This window comes from Anser anser, assembly GCF_964211835.1.
Source record: "Anser anser genome assembly, chromosome: 6".
NCBI classification, from domain to species: Eukaryota; Metazoa; Chordata; class Aves; order Anseriformes; family Anatidae; genus Anser; species Anser anser.
This window is the reverse complement of record NC_139726.1, coordinates 23,822,429-23,837,358: the sequence shown is the minus strand read 5'-3', so window position 1 is coordinate 23,837,358 and position 14,930 is coordinate 23,822,429. Positions and strand designations below refer to the sequence as shown.

General features: G+C 40.4%; 1 protein-coding gene across 26 annotated transcripts in view; it reads right to left on the bottom strand.

The window, feature by feature from the left end:
* Positions 1-14,930, bottom strand: part of HNRNPA3 (heterogeneous nuclear ribonucleoprotein A3) — a 22,324-nt gene extending 7,394 nt beyond the window's left edge. For 2 of the 26 annotated variants that reach the window (XR_014585816.1, XM_083841066.1), the window contains exons 1-12: positions 14,727-14,856; positions 11,152-11,263; positions 10,663-10,686; positions 6,622-6,744; positions 6,385-6,531; positions 6,092-6,302; positions 5,753-5,842; positions 5,584-5,691; positions 5,392-5,472; positions 4,191-4,337; positions 2,825-2,950; positions 2,661-2,732 (exon numbers count right to left, since the gene is read on the bottom strand). Coding sequence is in view for 25 of the 26 variants with exons in the window: in XM_083841066.1 (XP_083697192.1) it covers positions 2,680-2,732; positions 2,825-2,950; positions 4,191-4,337; positions 5,392-5,472; positions 5,584-5,691; positions 5,753-5,842; positions 6,092-6,302; positions 6,385-6,531; positions 6,622-6,744; positions 10,663-10,686; positions 11,152-11,217 (1,176 nt within the window). In the remaining variant the exon portion in view is untranslated. Of the gene's footprint in view, positions 1-120; positions 2,575-2,660; positions 2,733-2,824; positions 2,951-4,190; positions 4,338-5,391; positions 5,473-5,583; positions 5,692-5,752; positions 5,843-6,091; positions 6,303-6,384; positions 6,532-6,621; positions 6,745-10,662; positions 10,687-11,151; positions 11,264-14,378; positions 14,637-14,726 lie in introns of those variants that run through there. The other 24 variants (XM_083841065.1, XM_083841047.1, XM_083841064.1 and 21 more) reach the window with 24 other exon arrangements.

Here is a 14,930-nt window from a genome sequence, read left to right as displayed (position 1 = left end):
TGGTTAATCACTGTCCTCACAGCTTACACTTTTTCCACATCACAAACAACAGCTAAGCTACCCCACCCACCTACAAAGCGGTCACTTACACACTCCATCTCTTAAAAGGTTGCATACAGATCTTGTTCATAAAGTTTATTATGACACTATTTTTCAAAGTTAACATTGTTGTCACAGTACAGCTACAAGAGGCCCTGTTAAAAAGAACACTGTCAATACATTCTAAAAAAGTTTTAGAAATACCAGATCAATTTTCAGAAGGGACATCAAACCCAACCTCCAGTTGTCCCTGCAATCAGATGCAGGCCCCAGTTACAAGTCTACACATTTTCTAGGTGTAGTAGTATACAGAGCAGGTCAGTAGTTAGGTGTCTCACTCCCTAGTGAGATGTGTTTTGGTTTTGAATGTGTTTTCAAACTCCAAAGGGGTCATTTAAAAAAAATGCCTTTATTGACATACAACCTCCCCACCCCCACCCCAACCCCAACCCAATCCCAAATTATGTACAACAACAGAAGTGTTTACTAAATCAGCAATTCTTGCTTTAAGTTATAGTTTAAAACTCCACAGAAAAGAATAAGCAGACTTTGAAATCCAGTTTGGAGGCTACCATCTTGACAGCGGTTCCTTGTTTTAGTGTACTGCAGTCTAAATACACTCCAATAACATTGTTTAAATAACATTGTTTAATTTTTTCAAACAACACACTCATTTTTCTAATACTTCTTAAAATTATAATTCATTATTAATATGACTGATTATGCCTTGAGTCATTTCATACATCTTTGCAGATTCATTCCTACACTGGAATTGCATTTACCTTATACTGCACATTGACCCAGAAGTGAAACAGGTGTGAGTAATTCCAATATCAATCACATATTGTCAAGTGTCTGAATATTTCTTCTATTGACTGTGTCCCTACTCTTCTGATTCTGAATTGTCAGAAAGCACTGTCTTGGCAATAGTTGAAAGAGAAGTCACATCAGCTGACAAAGGCACAGACTGTAGTGCCTTAATTTGGAGGTCAGAAGTGAGAATTAAGTACAATTTCTAGCCATATGTGCTGATAAGATTTGCTACTCCAGTGCATCAAATCAAATTGTAAAACACTATCATACTGCCTATGGAAACTTAAGACTGTACCATTCTATGTTGTGGGAAGCGTTTCTGGTCAGTAAAATACAACTAGATCATGTTTTGTTTCATCTTCAGGCTCTTACCTGAGCTTAGATATTCATAAGGGAAAAAGCTTGAGGACTATGCTACTTAGAGAGCCCATCGAAAATGGGCTTTTGGAACGCATTACCTGGGACTGTCAGTGATTACACCTGTGCTACCCTTGGCTCCCAGTCAGAAGAATGTGTCCAGAAAATTGCCTAGGGTGCATGCAAGAAAGTATATAGCCATTAAGTTATTTAGGAACATACCTATTACTCTCACTATGACGCCTTGTTTAATTGAAACAGCACAATCTGGTGTGAGGGAGAGGGAAATGGGGAGAAAGGAAGGGGATGAAAATTCCAAGCCACCCTCCCCGAAGTATAGTTTTATTGAAACAGAATCATTGTATATCCCAAGGAAACAGGCACTTGATTCCCACCCCACCTTAACTTCTCGGGAATTACAATAAATAAAAAGGTAAAAAGCAAGTTTCTTTTTCTCTTCACCCAGAACTTGAGCAACTGCAGTTATCCCTTATACATCTCAAAGGAGACGGTAGACAGCTTGAATGTGACTAAAGTTGGTCTTGTTAAAATATTTATCATGCCTTATTTTCTTGAAGCGCTAGTACTAATACAGAACTACAAATTAAAAAAATATGCACAAACCAAAAAGTAATTTGAAATTTTCATTTGAAGGTAAAGCTTACTTCTATAATTCACAAACACTAATTTGAGTAACTCAATCCTAGTTATACATCTAAACAAACTATAACGCAACATACAGATGTTTTCCCTCTGTATGCCTATGTAACTCATATCAATGACAGTTACATATATACACTGAGACTAGACCCCTTTAAGACTGCAAATCAATAGGTGTTTCTATTGTTAACTTTAAATTAATACAAAATAGTAATTGAGAAATGCATTAATCCTCTCTATTAACTAACAAGGAAACACCCTAAACTACATTTTATTTCTGTTATAGAGTTCTCTGTACTAAATGTGGAAAAACTGAACTACACAAATATTGAAAAGTTAAAAATTCCTTAATTTGTTTATTCCTGGTACCACTACCACAATTTACAGGGCAATATACCTGATGTAATGGGAAAATAAAAAGAAAAAAGAAAGACAAAGCTACAACAGATAAAGACCTCAGGAATGTACATCTAATTGACACTACATTGCATTAATCAATAGCTGCACTTTTTGCAAACTGTGGCTATGACAGTCCTGAACAAGAAGGGTTTCCTGTTTAAGCTGCAGTAACTTTTCTGACTATGGATCATCGTTCCTTCTGTGGCAGATTTTACAGTTCCTCTAATGCATTTGGGACGACTGTCTCAAAGTAACCTGCAGCTTTCCTGACAACTCCTCGCTCTCTCTCCTGCTAAGAACTGTAGCCTGTTGAATACAGGATAAGAAAATTATTACTCTCAGTGAACAGTTGTACATTATTCATCATCATTATAAATATGAATTACACCTACCCTTTTTCTGGTAGCATTTTTAGAATCTTCTACCACCATAGCCCCCACTTCCACTTCCAGATCCATAACCACCTACAAAGAAAACAGGGTACATATTGAAACTTAAGATTAATAACAAGGAAGTTTAAACAAAAGAAGTATTTTCTGTACAGAATTTTATTTACCACCATAGGGACTGCCTGAACTTCTACCACCAAAGCTGCCACCACCTTTCATGGGACCATAGTTAGACTGCTGCTGTCCACTGTAATTGCCAAAATCATTGTAGTTTCCACTGCCACCATAATTACCTAAAACAAAAGCAGGTGTGTGAATTTATGAAGTCCGTAAGATTATTAATTTCAGTGTAATTATCAGTATTTTACATCATTTTAAAATAGAACTGTAAGCATTGTGGATGCTACCTCTACTCAAAACGTGCAAATTACAGAAAACCCTTAGCATTTCTAAGATTAGAAACTGGTATTTCACTGAAAATGAAAAGTAGCAGGCTATATTAGAAAGCTCATACAGGTTTGACCTGCAATTTGAAGTTACCACAAGAGGCCAAATTTAATGCCTCCAAACTCAGGAAAGCACAGTAGTTTCTCTGCCAGCCTTCCACACTGCTCAGTGCTTTGTATGACAACCATGTAAACTACAAACCAAGTATACAATTTATTTGCTGTAAAATGTGACAGAGCTGTATATATGTTGCATACCCATTACATCGAAGAGTACTAATATAATATGCAGCAGATTTTGCAGCTAAACTGCCCAAACTTGCACTAGGTCCATGCAAGTTCTTTTCTAGAATTCTTGGGGAAGAAGCAGTAAGAATGTTGTATGTTTTAGTATTTGTGGTATATTCTAATCGGAAACATGTGACATTAAAGGCCTCTAAAGAAGTTACCACAGGTCTAAAAAAATAACCTTAGCATTCAGAAACTCCTGTAAGGAAATTAACACTGACAACACAGAACAGGAACATAGCTAAACTGATCATTTAACAGGACATAGCTAGATTTATTTTGATTCTGTTTAATGTCTTCCCTGATATTATCTACTCATTAAGGGTTTACACTAGTTAACACTGTAAAAGAGTACTGTAATGAAATGGCATCCAGTTAGTCCAATTAGAATGTGTAATTGGCAACAGAACCACTTTTATAAAAAATTAATCAGAGTACCTTGTTTCACAATCAAGCAAAAAGCGTAACTTTAAACATTTAGTCCTCGTGAAGGACATGACCTATGTGTGAACAGATATCCAACACTACCACCATATTTCAAGTGGTCAAGTTTAAATTCTCCTACTCTACTTCCACACACAGATTTACAGCACCTGCTTTTAGAAAAGTAAGTTACAGGCAAAGTAACGTTTTATAGTTTAAGCAAAGCCGATCCAGAAGAGAATTTTCCTTGTTTAACACACTAATCTGCATTAACACCTAATTGTACAACTCATCTTATGCAGCACCATACTTCAGCCACTGTACTACTCAAACCTGACTAAAAAAAAGGTTTGGCTAATTAGAGCTGTCATCTTACCACCTCCAAAATTTCCTCCTTCGTTGTAGCCATCATATCCTCCTCCTCCACCTCCATATCCACCACCTGGGTTTCCATATCCTGGTCCTCCACCACCACCATAACCTCCTCTGCTGCCATACCCAGGACCACCTCCATAGTTACCACCTTTGAATATAAAAAAGGTCAAACTAAGCACATCAAAGCTAAATATTGGTTTAAAAAAAAAAAAAAGCCCATTAACACACACACACACAAAAACACAAGCACACAAAAATGTCCCAGTGTTTCCCTTGCAGTGTATTCATTGTGGTTGCATCATTTACCTGAACTGTTTAATCCACACAAACAAAAAAGCATTAGCTTATGTCTACACCCTAGAAGCATGATTCTTGGAAGTTTTCTAGCTCATGCACAGTACACAGATATACAACATGTAATAGCTGCCTCTTTGCACAAGTGGCTGTCACTACTGTAAACCATCCTCTATTCCTCTGAACTAAAACTACTCAGTAGGCAAAGCTCTCAAAATAGTTCTGGTTTATATTTTTTATCCAGACATACAACTTTATTTACACTTGAGTCTAAGCTACCAGATGCTTTTTTTTCCCCCAAGTCACCAAGAGTACCCAAAAGACTTAATATTCCAGATGTTGACTTTTTCTCAGACATATCAATGGAGTACTTGTGAATTGGGAAACAGTCCCAAAGAACTCAGAATCACTACATGTATCCGCTTACAGATTCAGGACAAACAAGTACTCGCTGCTTCCCCTATTTCCCTCCCACACACATGAAAATGCTGCTATCACAGCTGTTTGGCAGCTTCCACACTTCTCTTCAGATGGATTTTGGATACTCGTTACAACTTCATCATGAAAAGATAGTAATGAACAAGTCTTAGAGTTGACTGAAAAGACTTCTGGGATGCCAGGTGGTCACTGCTTTGTTTAGTTTTAGTCATCTCAGCTGACACCAGTATCTTCATTCAATTTTCTCAATGACAAACAACTGCTACGTGACCTCATGACATAAGGTCAAAGGGTAAATATAGGGTAGTATTTTTTCACCCATAATTTTGTAGGGAAAACAAAAACCTCAACTCTTCACAGCACTGCAACATACATTATCACTAAAGTAGACTCGGTGTCCAATGTGGAGGTAAGACTATATAGAGCTGACTACGCTGGCAGGAGGCAGGGAGAAGGAGCAATACACTTACCATCACCAAATCCATTGTATCCGTCACCACCCCCAAAGCTTCCTCTGCTCCCACCACCGCCACCACCACCCCCATAGCCGCCTGGAACACAAAACAGATGAGATTGTTGGCTTAAACACTTAGCATGTGTTCAGGAAAAAAGACTCGGCAAATGTGGGAATTACGTTCTACAGAAACATTCTAGTCATTTACCTCTTCCACCAAAGTTTCCTCCTCGGCCAAAGTTTCCTCCACCGCCTCCAAAATTTCCACGACCCATGAAATTGCCTGAGCCACCCCCACGACCTACAAAATATTTTGCTTAAATTACATTAAATGAAAACCAGTCATGTAACATAACCCTGCCTAACTCCAAACTTACCTCTCTGAGAGCTAGCAGTCTGCATCTCTTGTTTTGAGAGTGCTTTTTTCACTTCACAGTTATGTCCATTTATAGTATGATATTTCTGAACTAGAGAAAATTTGAGAAAAAGGACAGCATTAGAAATTCAAATAACTGAAAGCAATATGCTGTACAACTCTCATAGAAGGCTACTGTAAGGCACGACCCCAGTTTTCAAAGGAATATTAAAGCTACCCCATTGCTCACAATAGTCAAATAGCTCATCATGCCAACATCTTATATTCCATGCATTGCTTTTTTGAAAGCTCAAGTTACACTTTTATCCTGTAAATCATTTCTCATTAAAGAATTACATACCAACAATTTTATCAACTGTATCATGATCATCAAAAGTTACAAAAGCGAAGCCTCTTTTCTTTCCGCTTTGCCTGTCTTCCATGACTTCTATGGTTTCAATCTTGCCATATTTTTCAAAGTACTCCCTTAAGTTATATTCTTCTGTATCTTCTTTAATTCCACCAACAAATATTTTCTTTACTGTGAGATGTGCCCCAGGTTTTACAGAATCCTGCAACACCAAAAATTACATTCAGCATTTTAAATAATTAGGTAGAAATTAAGAAATAAGCTTAACTAAAACCCTAACTTACCTCCCTTGAAACTGCTCTCTTTGGTTCAACCACGCGTCCATCGACCTTATGTGGTCGAGCACTCATGGCAGCATCCACCTCTTCCACACAAGAGTAAGTCACAAAGCCAAAGCCTCTGGAACGTTTTGTTTGTGGGTCTCTCATCACCTAAAAAAATACAGGGGGCATTCTGCATTTCTGTACTAGATTAAGTACCTATATCCTTTCAAAAGCACAAACTAATTTTGGACACTTTACCACACAGTCCGTGAGTGTGCCCCATTTTTCAAAGTGTTCTCTCAAGCTATCATCTGTTGTTTCAAAGCTCAGACCTCCAATGAACAGCTTTCTCAACTGCTCTGGCTCCTTAGGCTCATGGCCCTACAAAATCAGAAATCAAATACATATTTTGAATACAAACCACAGAATTAACATTTCACATATTTACTAAAACTTATCTGTGCACATAACTACAAATAGGTGGAACGCATTTACATAAAAACAATGTCTTCTAATGGTTGTAGACAGCAGCGTAATAAGCTTAACAATTAACGAGGTGTGATTTTAATTAAACAGTAACTAACTAACAACTTAAGAATGCTCAAATGCAAACAACAGTAGAGATTTCAATATACTAAATAGTTTAGTTGCTTACTTTCCTCCTCTCCAAGAAGTGCATTTGTTTTATGCTCATCTTATGTTCGAGTTGCATATTGCTCTGTAGGGATTAGCAATGAAGCACTGCTAGATAAAGGGAAGTTCTAACACTTCATGAAGCACAACCATAAGGAACAATCAAAAAATTAGGAGCACAGTATGCAAATTGCAAAAAAAGGTTGCTGACCAAATCAAGCACTTAGTCTTTTGGACTATCTGATTTAAAACTATTTTAAAAGTTTATTTTTATGCATTTTAAAGAAAATTTATCAATTCCAAATTATTTAATAATACAAATTTGTACTTGGATAAATTTGTCAGTTAAGCACATGTAATCAAGAAAGGAGAAGTACAAATCTGGTTTTCAGCGTTGTGGACAATACCTCTTAAATGTGAATTAACAAGGACTTATGTCTTACAGAAAAAACGTCTTGAATGATGACTAATCAATGACCAGGCATAGGGATAACTACTGGAGTAAGATTGGTAACTTAACAAGCATACTTAAAACTTCAGTTTAATTGAAACTCTTTACAGTATCAAAAAGATACCTGTTTATAGAACAAATAAAGTGGGCTTAAAAATGCATTAGTGTTTCTGCTCTGTTACGTATTTTATTTAGCGTGCATTTGAAAGACCCTTGTCAAAAATCATTTTACAACTTTCTCCCATACCCAAAAGAAAGGAGTCTTCTAGCAAGCAACCATATTAAGATCTTATTTTACAATCTGGTACTATTGTGAGTGTAAGACATCCTGCAACAAAGTGCTGGCCAGCTACGCTACGTATGACTTCAATTCTGCTGCAGGAATGAGCACTGGGCTTCACTGTTTCTGCTGTGCTGTGTTAAGAAGCACAAACCTTAGAGCTGAGCTACATAAAACCAGCCACAGACTTCTACATACAGATGCCTTGCTTCAAGACTGCAGGTGAAGTGCTTTAGCTTCTGCATGTTTAAATAAACGTGGTGGCAGTGCTAGTGTTGGTCAGAAAAGCGTACATCCCTTTGAGTACTACACAACCACCCTACAGAGCAATGAATACTGTGATGTGATACATGATAAAAGAAAATTTTGGAATTATATGCTGCTTTAGATATCCATTGGTTTGTAACTTTTGGTTTGAACTACAGGAAACAATGCCTAAGATTATGAAAAGCTGGCTGGGACAAATCCTCGCTCTTATTTATACCTGCTAAACTGAGAAAGAGCTAGCCCAGCATTTTTAGTAACAGTTTTTTATTTATGGCACTAACTTCATTACTACAGGATTATCTGATAGTCAATGGCACCATGACTAAAATAAAACTTCTTTTCCGTGGTCTCCTAAGTGGTCTGAACTACGGAAGTATTATTAAAAAATCTCCTTTTTAATTACATGTAAACTTAAAATCTTGAAGGGTTAATACACTTACTGTATATAGAAACTGCTTTAGGTTCAGTGAAGTATTGTTTTCTGTTGCTAACTTCATTTTTTTAAAATCTACTTATACTACTTACTTTTTAGCTGGTTATGTTAAAGCTGGGAATGTTGACTCTTTTAAACTCTCCTATTCTTAATAAGAGGAATCTATTATGACTTTACTATTATTAATATTGAATTTAGACTTCTCCAAAACCAGAAACCTAAGAAAAAAAAGCTTTTTATTGTTCTCTAATGCTACATAAGTCTGCGGCGTTGTCAATTAGCAAGTCAGACTGCTTTTCCATTTAAAGAATGACCCCAGAGCTCTTCAGGTCACTCCTGAAAGGAAAAGAGAAGTCCTTTTCCATTTATTTTATTACATGCACACGAACTTCAGTTCTCATATAGGAAGAAAAACACTTGATGTTATAACTTCTCTCTTCCATCAGAAATGATTATCCTCGGAACACATCTATGTTATAGGAATTCTCCAGACAAATAAAAGGTGGTACTTTGTTAGGGACAAGTTGTTTTTCAGGCATTTTGTTCTCGCTGGGGTTAAGCATCTCTAGGGCTTTCAGAGTGCTCTTCTCTGTCACACAGGATGCTGTTTCTCAATCCTTCCGCTGCAAACTAGTTACAACAACAGCCTTTCCTGTGCAGCAAGCCCTGTACAGCAAGATGTCTTTCCCTCTCCCTAGCCTAACTACGACACTGCCTCAGCAGGATCAGCAGGCTCCCTCCCACTCAGAGGCTGCGGGCCAGCACGCCATTTTGCAGCACTCCATCCAGGGCCGGGGGGGAGGGAGGGGGAGCTAGTCGGTAATTCCCTGCCTGCTTGCAGCCAGCAAGCTGGAAAGAGACTACGTTCCTCCCCCTAAGCATTTTAAGTGCTTTCCCAAACACATTAATAGGTTCTGCGGAGGCGGGGAGCTTTTCTTCCTGCCGTGGCTAGCTACTTCCTTCTCAAGCCGAAGCCCTGCGCGGCACAGACCGCCTCCATTTTGTGAGCGATCTGATCTGTCTCCTCCACACTCAATATGGAGCCGGAGGGGTGGGGCCATGGCGGAGCGGGATCGCGCAGACAAGCAGCCCCTGGCCACGTCCCAGCACCGCAGTGGCACTGCAGGAGCACCCCTGCAGCCCCCACCTTTCCTGACAGGGCGGTGGGGCTGCGTTATGGCCAGCAGGGCAGCCTACGCTGGTGGCAAGGCCGGCATTTCGGGGCTGCATCTAGTTCTCTCTGCACCACCCTTTCTCACAGTCGAAATCGGACTACAGGCTTCTATATCCTACCTAGAACCCCAAACGCTTGGTTTAGTCTGCCTGTACCTCTCTTAGAAGAGAAGAAAAAAAAGGCAGCTAGCATCCGCCTGTGATTCCTGTAAAAATCACAGTCTGGGCAAAATTAAGATTTTTTTTTGACAATACTGCTGCAGATACACATTGCCTTTATTCAGAGTTTGCAAGAAACTCAACCTTCATGTGGCAGGGGTTTTGCATTTGATCAGCATTTTGAAATTGCAGCATTTCTCTCTAAAGGTCCAGTTTTGACATGCCATGTACTGTATCTTTAGGAACAAGCTAATCCCAAAATGCCTGTCATTATGCCTAAGTTTACGCGCAGCTAAACCCTAGACTGACTCCTGGAGCTCAAAAGCTTGTGGACAACTGGGGTTAATCAACTTTCTTTGTGAAATATTTTCTCTAGAAACTTAATAGCATTTATGTGGATTCCAGGCCAAGCTACTTCTGTAAACTACAAAAGTTCATTTTGCAGCAGCTGAGGAACCCCAGTTACATTCTAGCCGAAGTCCAAGGACAGGGAAAGGATTGAAACATTCGTTTGCAAGAGGACTTTACACACATTTCTTCAATACAAAGTAACCATAAGCTACTGGATACATGCAACTCAGAAAAGGTTTGTTCTTAACTCTAACCCTCTGACATTACAGCAGTGTATGATCGCCAGAGAAAGATGGGCTTAACTAGCTAAAATACTCAGGCATCCTGGAAAAGTAATGTTAGAAAGCAAATAAATCAAAGTATATAATCAAACAGGGTCTCAATTACAAGCCATACAAGCATAGTTAATACCCTCTTTGCTAATCTTAAAATTGAGTTTATACTCTGAAGGGTATCAAGACTTTTCCCCCCCTCCCACTTCCACACCCTGCCCCAAAGTAACTAGCTCCCATCCTCCCAGAACAGCCCCACCATCTTCTCTATACTACGCACCTTATTCAGTCTACGGTATTTCTGCTAGAAGCAAAAGAAAACAGTTATTTTTACTTAGTACAGCCTCGCTTTCATTTGCAGTGACTATTAGGCAACCATTTTTTATTAAAAAAGAACCTGTCTTCATTCCCACTAAAAAAAAAGATTGTGAAGATAGGAAAGAATCGAGTTCCTGCCAATATTCTGAGGATGCATCTATTTCTTTAAAAGAAAAATAATTACACCTTTAGTCACAAACATACATTTACACATTTAGTTATAACAGAAAAATATAAAAGCAAAGTTTCCCCACTATACTTAACATCCCACCCCTTAAAATTGTAACTACTATACAGCACTTTAAGGTTATTCTGCTATTATGGGGATGAAGAAGGTAGAAAAAAAGTTCTAAATTAATGCATCAGATAGAAACAGTTAAGTATAACTATTTTTATTAATCTCTTCCCCTTAGAGCTACTTGTTTTTAATTAAAAAAAGCAATTCTCTCACCTGTGAGGATCGTCTTCCTTTTCTCTTGTAGTCTTCCACATCTCTCTCTTCCTTAAGAGCAGCCATTTTGGAAGGGTACTCTAACTCGGCCTTTCTTTTAGATTTAGGAAACCTAGAAAACAGGTTGGATAAGTCAGTACTTACCCCAATTCCTATGAAGTAGGGCCTTTCTCTGGCTGCAATGCACAGGTGTGGCTTTACAGAAGGGGAAAGGGGCAATGAAAGTATAAAAAAGATAAGTATTTCAAAGGGTAAAAATCCTCAGCCTATTTTGCCCAAGAGTAGCTGCAGAAAGAGCATGTGCTGCCAGGTGAAAGTGTTAGAATAATTTGGTATAACCTGAAGTTACAATCTGCAGAGCAACTTATTTCAAATATTGCCTTATGTAACTATCACGAATACAACTTGTACATAATAAATAATAAATCAAATTCTACTTCTCCAGATTTAAAATCCAAAATTTTTGCAAAAAAACGTTTTGCAAATAATGCTTATTAAAATTATCTTATGTGTAACCTACTGAAATCAGTAATCCAGCAGCCTACAAACTGGAATACTACAGGATGTGAAATGTTTTCTGTACTGAAAAATATTTTCCACTAACACCAGTGGAAGGACCCTTTAGTGATTTTGTTCTTGCAGAACTAGAAATTTTAACACTTGAACCCTAGCGATCTGTAGCACTAATCATTTGTGTTACTTTTCCTTACAAATTATATATTTCATTACTACTTCGTACTCTATTTATGTGCCCAATTTTTATCAATGAATATTAATGAAGTTACAAAAAGCATTTCACAAGATAAACTCAGTCAATGCATCCATATATAAGAATTCAAACAAAAAAATCACATTTGCTTTCACTTTGTTTGTTTAATATCAAGTTTCCTAAAATCATTGTTACGTGATTTCTCTTAGTATGCTATATTGCTATCTTTGGAAACAATTCACTATTATGCCAGGTGTTTCTTGAAAATCATTACAGTAGCCAACTAAATAATATGGTACTGTAAAATTGCATTTGTACTGCATTAAAATAATTGATATTTACAAGATTAAGTGTATTGGTTTTCATTTTTTGTTTTTGAAGTTTTATTGCATAGGGAAAGACAGGTAGGTTTTTACTAATGACTCATTTATTCGAAGTTAAATAATATAATTCCATGTTTAAATTCAAATTAACGTTCAAATTAAGACCTTAGTATTAAAGAGCTGTGAAATCATGAGCATTGTGACTGAAGGTGTTAAGAATCTTAAAGGTTTTCTGAACTAACGTCAAGGCATTTGTAGTATCTGTAGTATCTTCAGTTCCTCTCTATGCCATATGAACCTGCTCTTGAAATCCTTCAAATAAAACTTAGATTGACTTAGCTGAAGGACTTAGTATCCTAATACCTCCCGGGCTGTTCAATTCCTCAGATCACACAGCAGTCAAGGGCTTTTAAAAAAAAAATGCTGCTGTATGGCGAAATAAATCTTTTGGAATTATTAGGGAGGGAAGGGCTAGGCCTAGATACCTTTTTAAGTAATTAAGAGCTTGCAAATGCTCTCTTATTTCATCACCTGTTGCTTTCCCCAGTGGGGCTCCATACTGACCACCATAAAGCTCATCGGCATGGTCTCTACAATGATCTGAAGAATATGATGGGCAAAAAAAAGAGCTGTTTCATTACTGATGAGTACCATCAGCTAAACCGGTACACAGCCCTGTGCAGCCTTCTTTCACAGGAAGCTTAAACAACTGTAAATACTAGCATTTTTATAATTTATATCAACAACATGTTGTTTTTCGCTTTGATTTATAATATTCAAAATGTTCTTATCAATTGAGTTTAAGTAGCATTGAAGCAGTTGTATACTGCAACTTAAAATGACAGAAATTAAATGAAAGTAATCAGAACAGATTTGTTGCTATAATGGTTCCCAGGAACTACCTAATTACTACAAGAAACTTATAATGCTTCTCTCTCTTAGAGAGACAAGAGGTGATGGTTGAGAGGAAACTGACATTCCCAAGATGGAAATGTACTTGTCCATTCAGAGAATACTATGGAGATGTATCGATCTTTTCTGTAAAAAGACGAAGTTGGACCTAATGTGCATATAGTGTATCTTGCCAAACATAAGATTTAAAGCACCAAAAGAATAGGCTTTCAGCCCTAAGTGCATTTGCAGTTTATTCCCAACACCAACAGGAACATTTCCTGGGAAGAAAAAACAATATATATTAGCTTAGTAACTGATGTGATGGGTTACCAAACTTTACTGAAGCACGTTCAAATGCTTTGAATTCATCCTCCCTCAAATTTGTCAGTGTTCAACAATCCTGAAGCAACTAAGACAATTGCTTACGTGGAAAACAAAGCTATTTTTAGCTGTTCTGCTCAGGGATCCAGTTTCTTCTCAGCTTTTAATGGAACAGAAAGCAGTGTGAGCTGTCACGTCTCTGTTCTCAATTCTACAAGGTCTGAGCTTGCAATGTCACGAAGCCCAGAAAAAACACTGCACCATTTTTACTCACCATACTTTGAGCATTTCAAGTTACTTTGAAATGCTTAAAAAAAAAAAAGGTTTTGAGAGGAAAGGGAGAAAGGGAAAAGAAGCAAGAGGGGGATGTGATTGCAGTATTTCTCTCTGGGTAGGGCATGGATGACTGCCCCAGCCTGGGTTTGATTTTGACTTGGTTCACGTTGGGGAAGTTTTGAAGCAAGGCCTGCGTGCAGGGCCGCTCCTTTGTGCTTCCCAGCGGGGCCATGGCGGGGTGCTACAGAAAGAACGCCGAGGCTCCTCCGCATGTGGGGCTGGGGGCGTGGAAACAGGGAAACGGGAAACTCCGCAGGGCTGCCCTGCCCTGCTCCCGGCCATCAGAGGGGCCCTACGCGTGCTGACGGCAAGCGCCGCTGCGTGTACCGGGCCACGGCACCGAGCGCCCCCCCCCCCCCCCCCCCCCAGCACCGCACGAAATGGCGGCCGCAGCCTCGGCGCCCGCGGGGCCTCGCAGCGGAAGCGCGGCCTCCCCCCCCCCCCCCCCCCCCTTCCCGCCCGCGCCACGCCGCAGGGAGGCGGCGACGAGCACGGCGCGGCCGCCATTACGCGAGCCCGCTCTGCAGCGCGGCGCGCGCAGCACCCCCACCCCTCCCGCCCGCCGTCCTCCCGCCCAGGCGCGGTGCTGCAGCCTCAGCGCACCGCTGCTGCTGCTGCTGCGCGGGCTGCGGCTCGGCAGTTACCTCCGTTCTGTGCGCGCACCCGCCTCCGCCAGCGCCAATATGGAGCCGAGGGAAGGGGGGGGTCACGTGGCGGGAAGGCGGGCTCGGGGCTCTGCGCCACCAGGGCGGAGGGGGATGGCGCGGGGGGCGCAGAGCTGGCAGCAGCGCGCGCCGCGGCCTTCGCCCCTTTCTTTCCCGCCGCCCCTCCCCTCCCCCCCCCCAGCCGTGCCGCCAGCCCCGGGCCGCGCGCGGCGGAGCGGGCCCGTCCCCGCCGTAACGGGCGTGAGGGAGGGAAAGAAGAGAGCGAGGATCAGCCGCGGAGGGAAGGTGGGGATAGGGGAGGAGAGGCGAGATAAGAAAAGATATAACCGTGCCAGCGTCCGCCCGAGCGCCTGCCCGCCCTCTCCTCGGTCCCACGCCGGCAGCCGGCCTGGCGCACTCACCGCCACCCGCTGAGGGGGTGGAGACGCCGCCGCGCAGCCGTTACTGGCCCGAGCACCGCCTCTTCCCGTCACGTAATGACGGCCGCCAGCCTGCCCCCGCCCTTCCCCTCCTCCTCCCTTCCCCCGCCTC